The sequence below is a fragment of the Melanerpes formicivorus genome, unplaced genomic scaffold (assembly GCF_026170545.1).
Source record: "Melanerpes formicivorus ecotype bairdi unplaced genomic scaffold, bMelFor1.0.p_v2 SCAF_40, whole genome shotgun sequence".
NCBI lineage: Eukaryota > Metazoa > Chordata > Aves > Piciformes > Picidae > Melanerpes > Melanerpes formicivorus.
Genome location: NW_027142392.1, coordinates 5,525,600 through 5,541,678, shown reverse-complemented (window position 1 = coordinate 5,541,678; position 16,079 = coordinate 5,525,600). Strand labels below are relative to the sequence as shown.

At 38.5% G+C, this 16,079-nt stretch overlaps 1 protein-coding gene across 8 annotated transcripts in view; it reads left to right on the top strand.

Annotated features, from left to right (window-relative positions):
* The window catches only part of COL14A1 (collagen type XIV alpha 1 chain), a 103,968-nt gene that overhangs the window by 40,082 nt on the left and 47,807 nt on the right, over positions 1-16,079 (top strand). For all 8 annotated transcript variants that reach the window (XM_068158630.1, XM_068158628.1, XM_068158631.1 and 5 more), the window contains 10 exons: positions 3,223-3,362; positions 5,299-5,425; positions 5,838-5,977; positions 8,429-8,561; positions 9,681-9,752; positions 10,535-10,677; positions 12,604-12,733; positions 13,779-13,901; positions 15,258-15,407; positions 15,918-16,034. In XM_068158630.1, coding sequence (XP_068014731.1) covers positions 3,223-3,362; positions 5,299-5,425; positions 5,838-5,977; positions 8,429-8,561; positions 9,681-9,752; positions 10,535-10,677; positions 12,604-12,733; positions 13,779-13,901; positions 15,258-15,407; positions 15,918-16,034 — 1,275 coding nt within the window. The remainder of the gene's footprint in view (positions 1-3,222; positions 3,363-5,298; positions 5,426-5,837; positions 5,978-8,428; positions 8,562-9,680; positions 9,753-10,534; positions 10,678-12,603; positions 12,734-13,778; positions 13,902-15,257; positions 15,408-15,917; positions 16,035-16,079) is intronic.

Below are 16,079 nucleotides of genomic sequence, written 5' to 3'. Positions count from 1 at the left end.
GCAAGGTCTTAATTGCATGTCAGTTCCTCAGTACAAATACTTTAATTTATAGAGGCTGAGAATGTGAGTTCCTACAGAACAGATTGGTTTTGGAAATAGATTGTGAACTCACTCTTCAGTAATGGTACTATGAATACCCTTTGGTGGAACTGCTGGTGGTTTGCTGAACTTGCTGAAGGTGAATGAAGGTAGAGCAAAATTGAGACTGCTCTGTCTAGCCTACTGTAGCCAGAGAAACAACTACATGTGGGAGTCTACTCAGATGGAGAAGTTCATTCCTCTGGCTAAGTAGTAGTACAGATGGAAAAGAAGCAAAGAGAAGATTTCTGTCCAGCCCCTGCTGTCTAACATCTGGTAAATGAAGAGTTGGAAAGCGCCTGTGTGCTTGTGATAGATGGTGTGTTTTTAATAAGCAGCAAGAAATTTTGCCAGCTAAATTCTGTCCTCTGCTAACTGTACACAGCACTGTATGGCAGCTCTCTAAACAGCCTCAGCATTTGCAAGACAAAAGAACTGAAAGTAAGCAGTTGTGCTGCTGGGATATTTCTGGGACTACATTCAGTGACATCTTTCTTGCTCCCAGCAGTGGACCTATTGTTTCCTCTAGTTTTGTTGTCCTGGCATGAATAAACCAGTGTGAAAGTGACTTACATTTAATAAGTGAGAGAAGCTCAGAGTAAGAAACTAAGAAAGTCCAGAGTAATTGCCTGGCTGCCTGGGGAAGCGGTGGAGTCACCATCCCTGGAGGTGTTTAAAAGATGTTTGGATGAGGTGCTTAGGGACATATTCTAGCAGTTGTATGCAAGGAGATGTTAGGTTATATTAGGTTATGGCTGAGCTTGATGATCTTGAGGTCTTTTCCAGACAGGAGTTTCTGTGATTCTAAGATGATCAAGTAATGGTGTGAGAAATTCTAGGAATGCTGTTTGAACTGGGTTATCTGAGAGAGGACAGTTGTAGACAGACAAGTGCCAACAGTGAACTGCTGCAACTTGGGCATGTTTGTGGACTTGAAATTAGTGTAAAGATTCTTGAAGAATACATTTTTGGCTCCTTGGCTCCTCTTTCAGTCTCTTCTTTTTTCTTCTGCCTGCTTTTGATCAATATCTGCTCAGGATCTGGTTTTCATTTATCCTAAACAGTAGTTTATGTAGTTTATAATGGTGCCAGATTGAATGCACTTTATGTCATATGATTTTGGAGGCTGCCACAGCACTAAACCTGGCTGACACACTGAAAGGAAGATCCCATGCAAATTTCACATACATTGATGCAAGCTGAGAATTCCTAACTGCAGTGTTTGATCACAGATCACAGCTAGTAACATATATTAGTCAACCTATCATCAGTGCAGAATAAAAACCCATCATCAGGCCAGAATAAAAAAACCCTGACTACCCTGCAACCTCCATTTATCTTTAGGGTGACTCAGCCAACTCTGACTGGTCTTTAGCAGTGTTATATGAAAGATTGATTCTAACTTTTTCCTAAGCAGCTATTCCAACGAGCCCTCTTCTAACAGGCTTTGACTGATCAGACAGTGGGGCTGTCTGGGAGGGAAGCACCCTGTGGGTGAGAACACCTGTCTCACATGTTCAGTGTTCAGTGGTAATGTCTTCCCTGTCTGGATTTAGTTTTAAGCTAGGTTTGGTTGTTTTCTGGTTTTGGGGTTTTTTTCCCCTCTTTCCTTCCCATGTGATTATTTCTAGCTTCCAGCTAATGAATAGGCTACTTAGGATTTTTTTCCTGGAGCACATATCTGTTTGGAGAGTGATCTGCCTGATTTGCTACAGTATTATGTGCAGTATCTAATATTCTGTATGGGGTAAATACAATTATTCTACACACTGTATCATCTCAGTTACTGCAGTGAAACCTTTTTTCTCCTGTGCCAAACAGAGGCACGATCAGCAAGCTCAAGCTCATTCTGGGGTGGGGTTTCTTTCTGGGGCCACGATTTATCCAAGACTCACTGCAAATATCACGTAACCCTGGCATCAGGACTGTCTGTCTGGTTGGAAGCAATGTTGTCAAGGGTTGGTTCCAGAAGGAAAGAGCTGAGACTGAAGTGTGTTGTGGTATGGCCTGGATGATGAAATGAAGTTCATTCCTCGGCTGACAGAAAGTAGAAAGGAAAGCCAGCACGTGATACTCCCTTCAGCAGACTTAGAGAAAAACATTGAATGCCAGAAAGTGTGGCAAACCTATCTAACACAATTCCAGTGTGTTCCTGTCATCTTTTTCCTCTAGCCAAGTTGACTTGACTGTTCCTAAGCTGGTTAGGTGTTTGCTTACAGGCTCTGAGTTGATATATGATCTGGCAGAAGATTCAACAGAATATATGGGGTGTCATCTTCTGTGTTCTCCTATGTGATCTTGTGTGAGTGAAACAGCTTCTCAAGTGCTGATGTTTATCTATCCACATGGATTGGTGAAGAGAGTGTGTGTGTGTGAAGGCAGGACAGAGAAAAGTTTCCAATCCAGAGAAAATCAGCAGATGTTGGGCTAATACAGAACCATTTGCTGGGAGTAATAGCACAAATTGCTTGCTTTTGAGTGACAGAAAAGTAGATGCAATCTGAAACTCTTGTATGGCCTCATTTTCCTTCAGCTCATGACAGTCAGGGAATATATAGTATATAAATATGACTTTAACCAAGGTTGCTGTTAGGAAACAGTTTCTTTCTGTAATAAAAGAGAAAAGGTTAAGCAGAGGTAAAAACTCTCACGACAAAACATCTCTGGAGATCTTCTGAGCTAATTAATGCTTTTTGTATGAGCTTATCCTTATGTCAGGGACTTTCAGAATTCAGGATATTCTTTTTTGGCCAAAATTCTACAAAATGACATGTTTTTGCTGGGAGCCTCTTGGAAAACACCTAGTTGAATTAAATGAATTAAAAAATATAAACACAGATTTATTGCAAGTATTGTGTATTCGAGATCTTGCTGTGATGTCTGCTATGAGCAACAATGTCATTTCTTTTCCAGTATTAGTCGAGGTGCACTTAGCAAGAGTGGATGTTCTGTTTCAGCAAGGCACTGAGCTATTTTACCTGCTTTTAAGCACTTGTGCAGCTTCATTGATGTAGGGCTTGTAATATAAATATTTGTGATATAATTTTTTTTAGTGGAAGATAGGATGTTTATTTGCAAGACCTGAAATATTTCACAGTTAAAACCTGGAATCACTTCAATGACTTTATCTTTTCCCTTTTCAAGTGCCTCTAAGTCCACCTGCAAACTTGAAATTTTCTGATGTTGGACACAGTAGTGCTAAGCTGACATGGGATCCTGCTTCCAAGAATGTAAATGGCTATCGCATCGTGTATGTTAAAACAGACGGGACAGAAACCAATGAGGTAATTTTTTAGCACCTCTCTCCCTTTTACCAGTCTCAGATCTCCCCAGATTTCTGCAGTTCTTAAGGTAACTTTTATAAACAAAAGCTACTTTGCAAGCTGTAACAAAAGAGTTGCTAGAGAATTCTGAAATGTAGAATAGAATAGAACTAACCAGGTTGGAAAAGACCTTTGAGATTGAGTCCAACCTACCACCTAACACTATCTAATCAACTGAAACAGGGCACCAAGCGCCCCATCCAGTCTCTTCTTAAACACCTCCAGTGATGGTGACTCCACCACCTCCCTGGGCAGCCCATTCCAATGGCCAATCACTCTTTCTGTGAAGAATTCCTTCCTAACATCCAGCCTAAACCTCCCCTGACACAGCTTGAGACTGTGTCCTCTTGTTCTGGTGCTGGTTGCCCGGGAGAAGAGACCAACCCCCACCTGTCTACAACCTCCCTTCAGGTAGTTGTAGAAAATATAGTATGAATAAGAGTTTGCTTAATAGTGGGTATATGTTTGGAGTGGATCCTGTGTGTGGGGGACAGTAGTCTGAACTTCTTACATACCAGAGCAGTCATTGCTGACGCACACAGACTGAAGGAAACCACTCAAATGAACAATGATGTGTAGGTGCAGGATCTCAACCAAACATATGATGTGGAAATATTTATTCTTGTTTCAATTTCAATGTATCATGTCAGACCCAAGTACATTCAAAAAGATTGGATGAAGGCTTTGCCACATTTTCTAAACATTTATTGCTTTAATTATATATATGTTGAAAGTGTCCTAGAAACACATTTGGCTTGAACAGAATGACTAAGTAATACCAAGGTGTTCTAACTTAGCCTCTTGCATTTCATAATTTATTTATGCTCTTGCATTTCATAATTTATATATTTAGTTATGCCATGTTACTAAAGGGGCTTAATAATAGCTTTTAGCAGCAGGAGGTTGTGGAGTCTCCTCCTCTGGAGACTTTCAAGACCTTTCTGGATGCATTCTGGTGCAGCCTGCCCTAGATGATCCTGCTCTGGCAAGGGGACTCAATGATCTCTGGAAGTCTCTTCCAATCCCTATCATTCTGTGATTCTATGATTCTGTACTGGGCCTTTCATCTGTACATGGTGGGATATTTGTATTAAACCTGAGGAAAATGTTCCCAAGTTTAGAGGCATGCATACCTGTGCAATATTTTGTGTCTTTTCTTTGTCTCTGCTAGATCCCTTACAATTTAAATTAGGAAGATGTCAAGTTACTTCTATTTTTTACCCTTAATATAGGTATTACATCTGACTGTATTCAGCACATGAACATTTCATGTTTATAGTAGTATACTTGATAGTGTGAGAGTTCAGGAGTTTTTTTATCTACCTCTCAACTTTTCTTTTAGGCCTGTTCAAAGAGCAGGTGTCATTTTTTTGTTTGCTCTGCATTGGTAGCATTTCCCCTGTGCTGTTGAGCTAATATGACACTGAATAGTTGGACTGATAAAGTGTCAGCTTATAGAGCTTTGAGTTTTATATCCCTGGCAAAGTCATGTTAACTTCACCCTGAATGGTGCCCAGGTGAAACTGTCATCTCTTGACAAATGCAGTTTATCTCTTTATGCAGTTATTATCTGCGATAAGGGACTGGATTCAATAGACCAAAAAGTTCCTTCACACACAGTGTTGATACATTAGCTAATGAGTTAGGCTTACTAGGGCTGAATTCTCCTCTCTTGTAGTTTCTCATAAACAAAATATTACCTTTCTCCTCTTTGTCTATTTTAATTGATTTTCTCAGCTTTTGTGGCCATGAATTTCTGCATGTTTGTATTTTCACAAAGGTTTTCTCCTAATTACATGAAATTATCTTTCCATGTCATTGTTACCTAGCAGAATTTAAGACCCTGATAATGTAAAGTGTATCATCAATAATTATTGCAAATTAATGTTTTATCTAGGTGGAAGTTGGTCGTGTTTCAACCCATACTTTAAACAGTCTGACATCCCTTACAGAGTATACTGTTGCTATTTTCTCCCTATATGATGAAGGACAATCTGAACCACTTACTGGCAGCTTTACCACAAGTGAGTGTTGCTGAACTTTTGAAGGCTTTCCAAGAAGAATTTTTATACTCTTATTTTACTGGAAAGACCTTTATTGGAAAGTAAGACCAGTAACATCAAGTGTCTCTGGCTGTGAATTCAGATACATGGAATGCTTTCTGTTGTTTTCATTGGAATTTTCAACTTCTTTGCTCCATTATTACTGGGCCACTTGTATCCTCATGGGAGTAATCCCTTGACATCATGAAAACATTTGTGTGGTTAAGGTTCATTTCCTAAGTCAGCCATTCTAAAGTACTTATAAGTGTGCAAAGAATTCTGTAGTGCCCATCTTAATGCTATTTGTAACAAATTACAAGTAAAACAGAATGTGCCTGACACTGCTGTCTATGCAAATCTCAGAGAATAAATTGCTCTCACCTTTGTTTTGCAGAAAGAGTTCCAGCTCCCCAGCATTTGGAAATTGATGAAGCATCAACAGATAGTTTTAGAGTCAGCTGGAAGCCCACCTCGTCAGATATTGCTTTTTACAGACTGGCATGGATTCCTTTGGATGGTGGGGAAGCTGAAGAGGTGAGTTGCCTTGACTTTCAGAGGGCGTAAATGGAAGAGAGAATCCCATTTTGAGGACACCTATGCTGCAACTTTTGCCAAGTAGATATGGAAGATTGATTTACACAAAAATGTGCTGCACTGCAAAGCTCTCTAAACCAAAATCAAACCAATATACCAGTTTCTCTGTAAAAAGGCTGCGTGGAACAAAGAGGAATTTATGAATAATCAGTCTAATCTGTAATGTGCCTACTGCCATAGAACTAGCGTTGCTGTTTGGTGCTACTTGAGTTTTTAGAGCTTTATATTCTTCCCTAGAGCTTTATATTCTTCCCTATGCTTTGAAGATCATGATGGTAGCTAAAACAGAGCAGCAATATCATCACATAAGGGTCCACCTTTGTCTAATGTGCTGGCCAGAGTAATATTGCCTGTGAAGCCTTAGTTATGTAAGGGAAAGGTTCACATATAGTTAACTGTTTGATTTTTCCCTTACTCCAATTTAAGGTTCTTTCTGGTTTCCCCCCATCATGCTGTATTGTTTACTCTAGATCTTTGTGCATCTTATCTAGTGCCATTCTTATCAGTCTGAATTTTTAAGTGATTTTTTTTAATTCCTTTAGCTTTTCCTATTGTGTTCTCTTTTTCCAAGTAGTAAAAGACAGATACTTTCTTTCCCAGACTTTCATCTTTTGCAATCTGTCTTACATCCTCTTTCCCTTGTCATTATTTACACATTCTTTTGGCTTTTGTACTCCTCAGTCTGTAATGACTCTCTCAAACATCTTGGTCTCTTATCATCAGCATTGTGAATAGAGGCAGCATATGCAAACTCTTTATTTGGGTACAGAACTCAGGGGGAAGATAATATTTCCCACTTGGTGCTAGGTTTCATGCATCATTTTGTCACCCATTAGGGCAGAAAGCAGTTGCTGCAGATAAAGTTATGTGACGTTTTTTCAGTAGATCTAGCTTAGCATGCTTCTTCCCTCCCTTTTACCTACCAAGAAATTGTCATGTAAGACAGAAAAACTGAGGAATGAGCAGGGAAAAGGAGAAGTTGGCAGATAAATGAGTGGACACAGGTCATCCCCTAACATTTTCGCCTGCAGAGGATGAATTGATTTGTTTCCCTTTAAGTTCCAGTGAGTAGCAGATCCCTTTAAGCCATGTGCATTTTTAAAGTAAGATTTATATTGTCTGTGTTCTTTGAGTGTGGGAATTAATGATGAAGAAGAATTCAAACTGTTAAGGTTCCATTTGTTCATTGTGTTCACTAGAGTTCCTAATACTGCAGTACGTGGATATATTAAAAATACCTGAGCTGCTTTCTTGTTCTCCTTGCATGACCTCTCTAAAGGGGTCAGGCCTAGGATAGCACAATATCTCCAGGCTGTTGCCTCTTTAAACTTCTTTCCCAGCTAAGTGATCAGTCATGCAGAGAAATGACATGCACTCCCTCTGTCATTCTCCCAAGACCCAACTTGCCAATTAGCTGACTGGGGTCAGGAGGTGGTGGTGAGAGTTAAACACCTCTTGGCTTACTTCATCCACATTGCTGATGGGTGATGAGCGTTTAGTGCAGTGTTAGTGCTAAAAAGCCAGAAAAAATGAAAGAGTGACCTTTTATTTCTGGGTTACAGTAAAGAATGTAGGCTGTTATGTGCTTGTTGTTATTCCTAGTTCTATCATTTGTCCTCTCCACTTGAAAGTTCAGAAATTTGTCTTCTTTTTCTGTGGTCTTCTCTGTGGGCTAAATTATCAGGGCATGGAGGGCATCTGTTGATTCTTTTCAATAAATTAAACAAGACACAAAAATCTGAGTGAAACCTTCTACTTACAGTTCAGATTGCACATGTGAATCTTCTGCTGCTGGCATTGGTAAAAAGAAGGAAAACTACTATTTTGAACATCACACCATAGAGCAAACTTCTCATCAGCTCCTAATCCTCAACTCTGCAACAAATGCTCTTTGAAACTGTATTCAGATCTTTGGTCCCATAATGTGGATTATAATTCTGGTATAGAACCAGTGTTTTGTAAGGTTGTGGAGGTGCTGAATACATTTGTTGTAACAGAGCATGAATGGCCAAAGTATGAGAGTTAATCTACCATGTAATGTTGCTTTCATTGATGAAGGCTTTGAATTGTAGTGATTTTCAAATGAATTGCATGTGGTCAACTTCAGCAATTAATTAGTTGTGGGTGAAAGTATGAAGCTGCACATTAGAATGATCAAGCTAGCCACCAGATAATAAATAACAGTTTAAATATCCTTGAGAGTGGTTTTTTTCCAGATGTACTTTGTGATGCTTTTTAGTTCGTCATGGCTAACAAGTTCTTTGCGCAGATCTGAGTGTTGGTTTCCTGTATTTTAAAGGAGAATCATTTTCCCTTTTTTTCATTTCTGTCAATTCATATAAAGTAATCAAGTGCAGAACTAATTGTCTTTAATTTTGCTGTGTTAATTAGGTTGTCATAAATGGAGACGCAGACAGTCATGTCATTGAGGGTTTGTTGCCCAACACAGAATACGAAGTTTCTTTGCTTGCAGTTTTTGATGATGACAGTGAAAGTGAAATTGTTGCTGTTCTTGGAGCTACATGTAAGATTAAAAAAAAATCTTGATTGTCATTTTTAGAGATGTTTAAGTGATTTTAATTTAATGCATAGAACTTATCTTTAAAATATCATCCATCTTTGGTTAGCTATAACACTGAAGAATGTGGTGGTGTAACTGTCTGTGGGTTTTGCTTATTTAACATGTGACAGACAGCATTGAATCAAAATGATGGTTTGGCTCCCTGTCTGAGCTGTGTTATTAATAACCTTTGGAGCTGGGTAGATATACTTCCATATTACATTTCAGTATTTAGGCTTTGAACAGGATTCCTTATGAGAAGATATATCAGATTTTGGGGGTGATTTAAATATTTTAAAGTGAGTAACTTGCCAAACATCTTAAATGAAATTTTTGTATTTACAGTATACTCTTTTCTTTCCTATTTATGTGATTTATACTTAGTAGAGTAGAATTAACTCTTGGATGATACACTTGTCCAAAAACCTTACACAGTCATCTTGTGATAATAACATGGAAGTGACAAAGAAAAAAACTTTAAACTGTGTACAGTGCATTTTGTAGTTTATATTTGAAACCATGGTCAGCATTTCAGGTAGATTGCTCTAATATTTTGCTTTTACTTGTGAATAGTGACTTGGTTAGGTAAACAACTATATTTTTCATGTGCAAATTAAAAAATGGATTCCATTCTTAGTAATTTAATTGCAGGCTTCATCTTGAACTTTCTGTCAAACTGAGAAGCCTTTTACACGTCCAGATGATGCTGGTATTACCCAGTCTTGCTGAACCTACCTTCTGTTTTTGACTTGGTTAGAAGTAAAGCATCCTTAGAAAGCTTTCAATTTAATTAATGAGATGACCTTATCAAGTGGTCAAAATGGATGTCATTATGCATTGTTCAAAGAGAAATATGGGAAACTCTATGCATTTTTCTTTAATTGTACAGTTAATTATGTTTTATCTGTAGATCTGAGTGCTAATCCTGCAAATATGTGCCTAAAGTAAACTAAATTAATGGTTCCCTTCTAGTCTCTGAAATGCCTGAAGTGTGTGGGATACCTGTAGGTGTGAGCACATTGTTTCATTGTGAAGAGTTCTGTGACTTGTTGAATTGTTACTGAACTGGGAATTGTTTTTCAGTTGCATGGACTACTGCAATACCTACCACGATGACTGCTAACAGTGAAACAACTCCTAAGCCCACCACAGCAGGTAAATGGAATAAATGTCAACAGTTTAAATGAATGCAGAGAGCTAAGGCTCTCCACAAGTACACCCACTTCTAGGGTCAAAAAACTGAATTACCAAGGATCTGATAATACCAGGTCCAGATGGTCCATGTGGTCAGCACACTGTCATGGCAGACCTTGTGGAGCTGTAGACCCCAAGCAAGGGACATCATCAGCAAAGGTTGCAAACTATCACATTCCTGCAACACCCTTCTGCATGTGGCCAGCTTTCTGCATGTGCCATGTGTGGTTGTGGAGCCAACCTGTAATACAGCCTAGGGACTGATACTACATAGGAATATAGAGAGTAATTTGGAAAATTCCTCTCTCTCTCCTCTTTCACCTCATAAATACAAGCTTGGAAACTTAATTATTTTGCTTAGTGTTGAGGATTCTGTTTGTTTTCCTTGGAATTAGAAATCTGACTTTCAAGGATCAAAAATTTGGGACTGTTTCTCTTCTGTAGCATTCTTGCTGCTGTGGAGTTTTGATTATTCTGAAACTCCATAAACTGAGTGATTTAAACAAAGAAGATGGGGTAATGTATGTTAATGGCAGTATAGAATAACTATAATTTTATTAAATGGGTCAAGTTTTTATGTTACTGAGCTCAAGCATGACTGAACTGCATGGATTTGCCCTACCATGGATGTGCACATCCTCTGTAACTTCAGAGGAGCTTACAGCTACCTGGTGATACTTAATGAAATCTTGAATCTAAAAATGGAGTTGTGAAAATACTACTCAAGTTATTTTTGGCTGTAGTTTTTCGAACAGGAATCAGAAACCTTGTTATAGATGACGAAACAACCTCAAGTTTGAGTGTGACATGGGACATTTCAGATTACAATGTTCAGCAGTTCAGAGTGACCTACCTCACTGCGGAAGGTGATCGTGCTGAGGAAGTGGTAAGAATTGTCTGGGTGGATTTTGTGAACGGCTTCATAAGCTTAAAATGTTTATTTAATAATTGCTAAGGAATAATGCCTCCTTACATGACATTTCTGTTGCTCTTAGTAAAAAAAATCATACTTGCTATTACTCTGAGACTGAACTTCAAAATTATTAATCATATAATACCTGCTGCACTGCAAGCAACTGCAGTCAAATATGAGATCGTAGTCCGGTCACACAAATGTTTAAAGAAGTCATAGCTAAAAGACAAGTTAGTTGGAGATCTTTTCTTTCTAGAAGAATATGCATTGGTCTTTTTTAGTTTTGCTTTCATTCATCTTTTATGAGACCTGGGTAGAAAATGATTTTTTATGTAGCCTGGCCAGCCTGATCTAGTGTGGGGTGTCCCTGCCCATGGCAGGGGGGGTTGGAACTAGATGATCCTTGTGGTCCCTTCCAACCCTGACTGAGACTATGATACTATGATAAAATGAATTTTTCAACAAGTTGGTTTGCTTTTGGACTGGAAAAGATGCGTTCTGAATTTACCTCAACATTATCATATTGTAGTCTACGATACAGCGGCAAACTTGCACAACACAGTGGCACAAACTGTGCTGTTCCTTCAACAATAAACCACACTTTCTGAAATTCAGATGCTAGATTTCATCTCTGGGAAGCTTCATCAAATTCAGTTGGATGATATATAGTTCTGCTTTAGTATTCAACAACTATTATTTTAAAGGGAAATTAAAACTGTAGGAAAGGTATTCAGATTCTATCAGGAGGATATTAGTTGACTCAAAAGCTCATTAAAGACAATTACAAGTTTGTAAGATTAGGTAGGTATCTTGGCTCTAATTCTGCAAATTATTTTAAGTATACTCTCAGGCCTTAATATCTTTGGTCACAGTTCAGCAACCAGAATAACCATGTGCTTCACCTTTGACATTAATCACATTCATAACTACTTTAGTGAATAAGGGGTGATGCAAGATTGTACTTACATGTAAGCACATGTAAAATGGAAGGAATGGGTTCTATCATGTGGCTTCAGGCAACTGAGAGGTCCAACACAGGTGTCAATAAATTGACACAGTAGTTCAATTTTTAGGGGAGTGTTTATCATAGTATCATAGTATCATTCAGGGTTGGAAGGGACCACAAGGATCATCTAGTTCCAACCCCCCTGCCATGGGCAGGGACATGTCTTAAGTACATCTCTTAAAGAGAACCCAAAAGTTTTGTGGAATTTGGGCTTAAATATAGTAAAGCATGACAGTTCTGTGGTGGATGCTGAAGATTTTTGGCTGTGGTTGCAGTGATATAAATGTAAGTTACTCCTCCCTTTGCATAAAAATATTGATAAGCTTTCTAATCCTTGCAATTGGCTGAAAATCAGGGACTAGAAAATGTCATAAAATACTTTTCACTGCACAAGAGTCAAGCCCTAAGTTGTATGCATGTTCCGGGGCATGCTGTACATAGTAAATGCATCACATTTTTTCTCTTTCTGAAAGCCAAGAATGCTTGTCACTACTGAAAACTATATTACTCTGTAGAAGATCTCTGATGTGCACATGTGGAAAAGAGACTTCTCAGTCCTTGCATCTTCTCTCCCTAAAAAAACATAAAGAAGTTGGTTATTGATTTTTCAGAAACTTGGTATGTGTGTTTTGAGCATATGTATGGAAGCATGGGGATTTTTCGTGGACATGTGTTTAGGTGGTTTTGTCCAGGTTTGGTCAATGAATTAAGTACTTTTTTTGACAAGTCCCAGCACCTGGGTGCACTAGATTAGTTTCCTTCTGTGTATCTCTTGCCAAACTTGGAAGTGTTTTGAAGGTATCCTGGAGTGTGAAAACAAGTGAGAGCTTTTCTTGCAAGATAAAAATAGGTTTTGGCCTATTTTGATTGTTTCTTTTTTTCTGACCATCCAGGTAATGGTGCCTGGGAGACAAAACTCTGTTCTGCTTCAGCCTCTGCTATCTGATACAGAATACAAAGTCACCATCACACCCATCTATTCTGATGGGGAAGGAGTCAGTGTCTCAGCTCCAGGCAAAACTTGTAAGTACACACTGTCTGCTTGTCTTTGGCCAGTGTATGCACGAAGAAAGACTTTTCTCTTTTGGCCTTTTTTCCTTGTCTGTAGTAGTTTATTTTAGTAAAATATGGGCTTATTTTGCATGACTTATATGACTCAGGCTTTATATTAACCTCAGTTCATTGATTCATAGAGTGGATTCCTTCTAACTGACAAATAGTATTTTTTAATATTCAAATACTCTGAGTTTGCATAAACTTGTGGAGTAATAAAGCTGGTAAGCCCTTGATAGATAGCTCACCAAGGACAATGCTGAAAACAAAGTAAACAATGCCTGCTGGGATAGTATCAAACCAAGCATTGTACTGTTGGGTTTTCTTTTGTGTGAGATCATTACTTCCTAAAGGTAATTAAAAATGCTGCTGAACTTTTTATAAAAGAGATTGGATTATCTCTAGAGTTCTGACCAAGTGCCAAAAGATTACTCAGCTGTAGCTTAAGTTCCCTCTCTACTGTACATTGGTGAAAAATCATCTCATTGTGCACTGCTAGTCATGATAGCAGAATTTTATTGAATAATTCTCCTAATTTACATAATTTCTGCCTACATTGACATGCTATTTGTGCAGACACTTAAAACACTTGTAAATCATTCCTTTGATTCTATTTGAATGCATTAGCTGTTCACAAGAGCATGATTTATACATTGAAGCTGTAGTGCACTTGGGTTGAAAGAAACCATCAATAAGAAATAATTGTCTGTGAATTGTCTTACATTCTTAAACTGTAGGAACAAAGCTGGTAATTAATTTGAAAAGCCATTGTTTGCTCAGTAAAGTTTATAATTAATCCTAGGTATAACTTGGTATTACTTCCTAAAATCTATTGACATTAATCCACCGATGTAATGCCAGGGAAGAATTTGATCAAAGAATTTCATTCTGGCATTTCTACCTGCAAGTCTGAGAGCACTGTATACCACATCCTTTTCATGTGGATGTGTTGAGTTTTATGCATGTGCTTGTATGAGAAAAACTTGTAAAAGCTCCATTTGATTTCTGGTTTTAGTACCCCTCTCTGCTCCCAGAAATTTACGGGTCTCTGATGAATGGTACAACAGATTGCGCCTCAGTTGGGATGCCCCACCATCAACAACACTGGGCTACAGAATTGTCTACAAACCTATTAACAGTGAGTTTTTAATCTGATATTTTTTTTATAATGTTTGGTTTTCACCTAGCAATGTCTTGGTATCATCTTTTGCTGAATTTGGCAACAGTTGCTGTTACATCCCTGAAAGTGCTGTTAATTGAGGTGTTACACATTTTGAGTATGAACGTTTTGTAGTGACAGAATGATGCAGGTTGGACGAAATATCTGGAGATCATCTGGTCAAACTCCCTGATCAGAACATGGCCAACTTGGAACAGGTTTCACTGGACCTTGTCCAGTTAAGTTTGTAATACCTCCAAGGATGGAGATTGCAAAACCTTTCTAGGCATCTATTCCAGTTGTTGACTATCCTTACTGTGAAATTGTCTTTCTTAAAATACAGTACTCAAAATTTCCCATGTTGCAAGTTTTGTCTGTATTCTTACTATCTTTCTGTTTGTCTCAGAAGACATTTCATCTCTGTCCTCTCTACTTTCTTCCCTTAGGTAGCAGTAAGATTCTCCCTTACACGTCCTGTCTTTAAGCTGATCAAACCCAACTCTTTCAGTTTGGCCTTTTATGTCTTTTTACCATGGCTCTATGTATTTCAGAGACTATATTTGCTCTCTTCCTATTCCTTCCTTTTCTGTTCTATTTATCAACTTCCTTCCCCTTAATACAAAGTTTCAGTTTCCTTGACCTTTGCTGCCTCTCTACACCTCCCCAAAACTTGACGTTTTACTCATTGCCCATTTTGTCTGTGCTACATCATTTGCCCACCTGCACGTTGCAGCTAGATGAGGCACCTGAACTCCTTTAAATATCTTTAGGAAAACACAGTCCTCAGAGTAAAACACAAATATGTGACCATTAAAGGATGTAAATACTGTCCAAAGGTAATGCTGTTGCCTATTTCCTGCAGTGTACCAAGAACAACAGAGAGGTGACAAAGAGTCTGTTTGCAGTTTTGATTTGGAAAGGTTTTATTCCTTTCCCTTTTCATCATCGTTTTTGCACAATGTTAAATGATGCTGTTGTGTAAGAAACCCTTAGGGACTGTATTGCTGGCTGGCATCTGCTGTCCCCCCCGTTGGTCCTGGCACACCATCAAACTGAGGAGATCTCTGGCTGCCTATTTAGGGCAGTAGTAAGTCACTGAAGCAGAATGAAAGGGTCTTAACAGATGCCAGTGTCTAGCCCTGCCCTAATGAATCCCACTGCTGAATTTCCCAAGTGTGTTGTGGCTTCTTTCTATGCAAGGATCGAGCAGAGTGTCTTTATTTTTGTGTATGATGGGCAGAAAAGGGCAGATGTAATTTTGGATGTGTCCTAAGATTTGTTTTATCTACCTCTGAATTCAATGAGTAAATGATTACTTATTTCATATTTTTGCAGTTCCTGGTCCTGCGTTGGAGACCTTCGTAGGGGATGATATTAATACCATTCTCATTCTGAATCTCTTCAGTGGAACTGAGTACAATGTTAAAGTATTTGCTTCATACTCAACAGGCTTCAGTGATGCCTTAACAGGCGTAGCCAAAACCTGTAAGAATGATTTCATGCTGCTCAGATCTCTATGGGCTTTTTTTTTCTGCTCTAAGTGTGGCTTTGTGCAGCTCCCTGAATGAATTTTCCTGTGGACGACTTTCTCAGTCGTGTGCAATTTGCTTTCCTGAAACTAAAGTCTCTTTATCTTGAATCAGACTGCATCAGGCTTTATAGTAACTGGATGGTAGCAAGACAGGGGTCATAAAGCAGATGTTATTTATCACCCAAACTTATTTACCACCTAGTCACAGATACAAATTTCCTTAATGGAAAGTCTTTAGTCTTTCATAATTTTTTTTGAGCTCCCTACATATAATAAAATATAATTTAGTCCTTCTATATCTGAAGCTCAATTTGAAATTAGATTATGACAAAAATGCTACTGTTGTCATGGTATTGTTACAATTATTTGTAGTAAGTGAAGTTTTAGCAGTGTTTCCTGTTCTTTTCATTCCTTGTGTGCCTTACTAGGGGTGTAAATCTAATTTTTTGGCATTTAATTTTCAGTGGACCTGGGTGTGACAAATTTGGACTCTTACCAAGTCCGCATGACCAGCCTCTGTGCTCAGTGGCAGCTTCACAGGCATGCAACTGCATACAGGGTAGTTATAGAATCACTTGTGGGTAAGTTACTAAATCATTTGATATGCAGCTGCAGCCTAGTCCAGA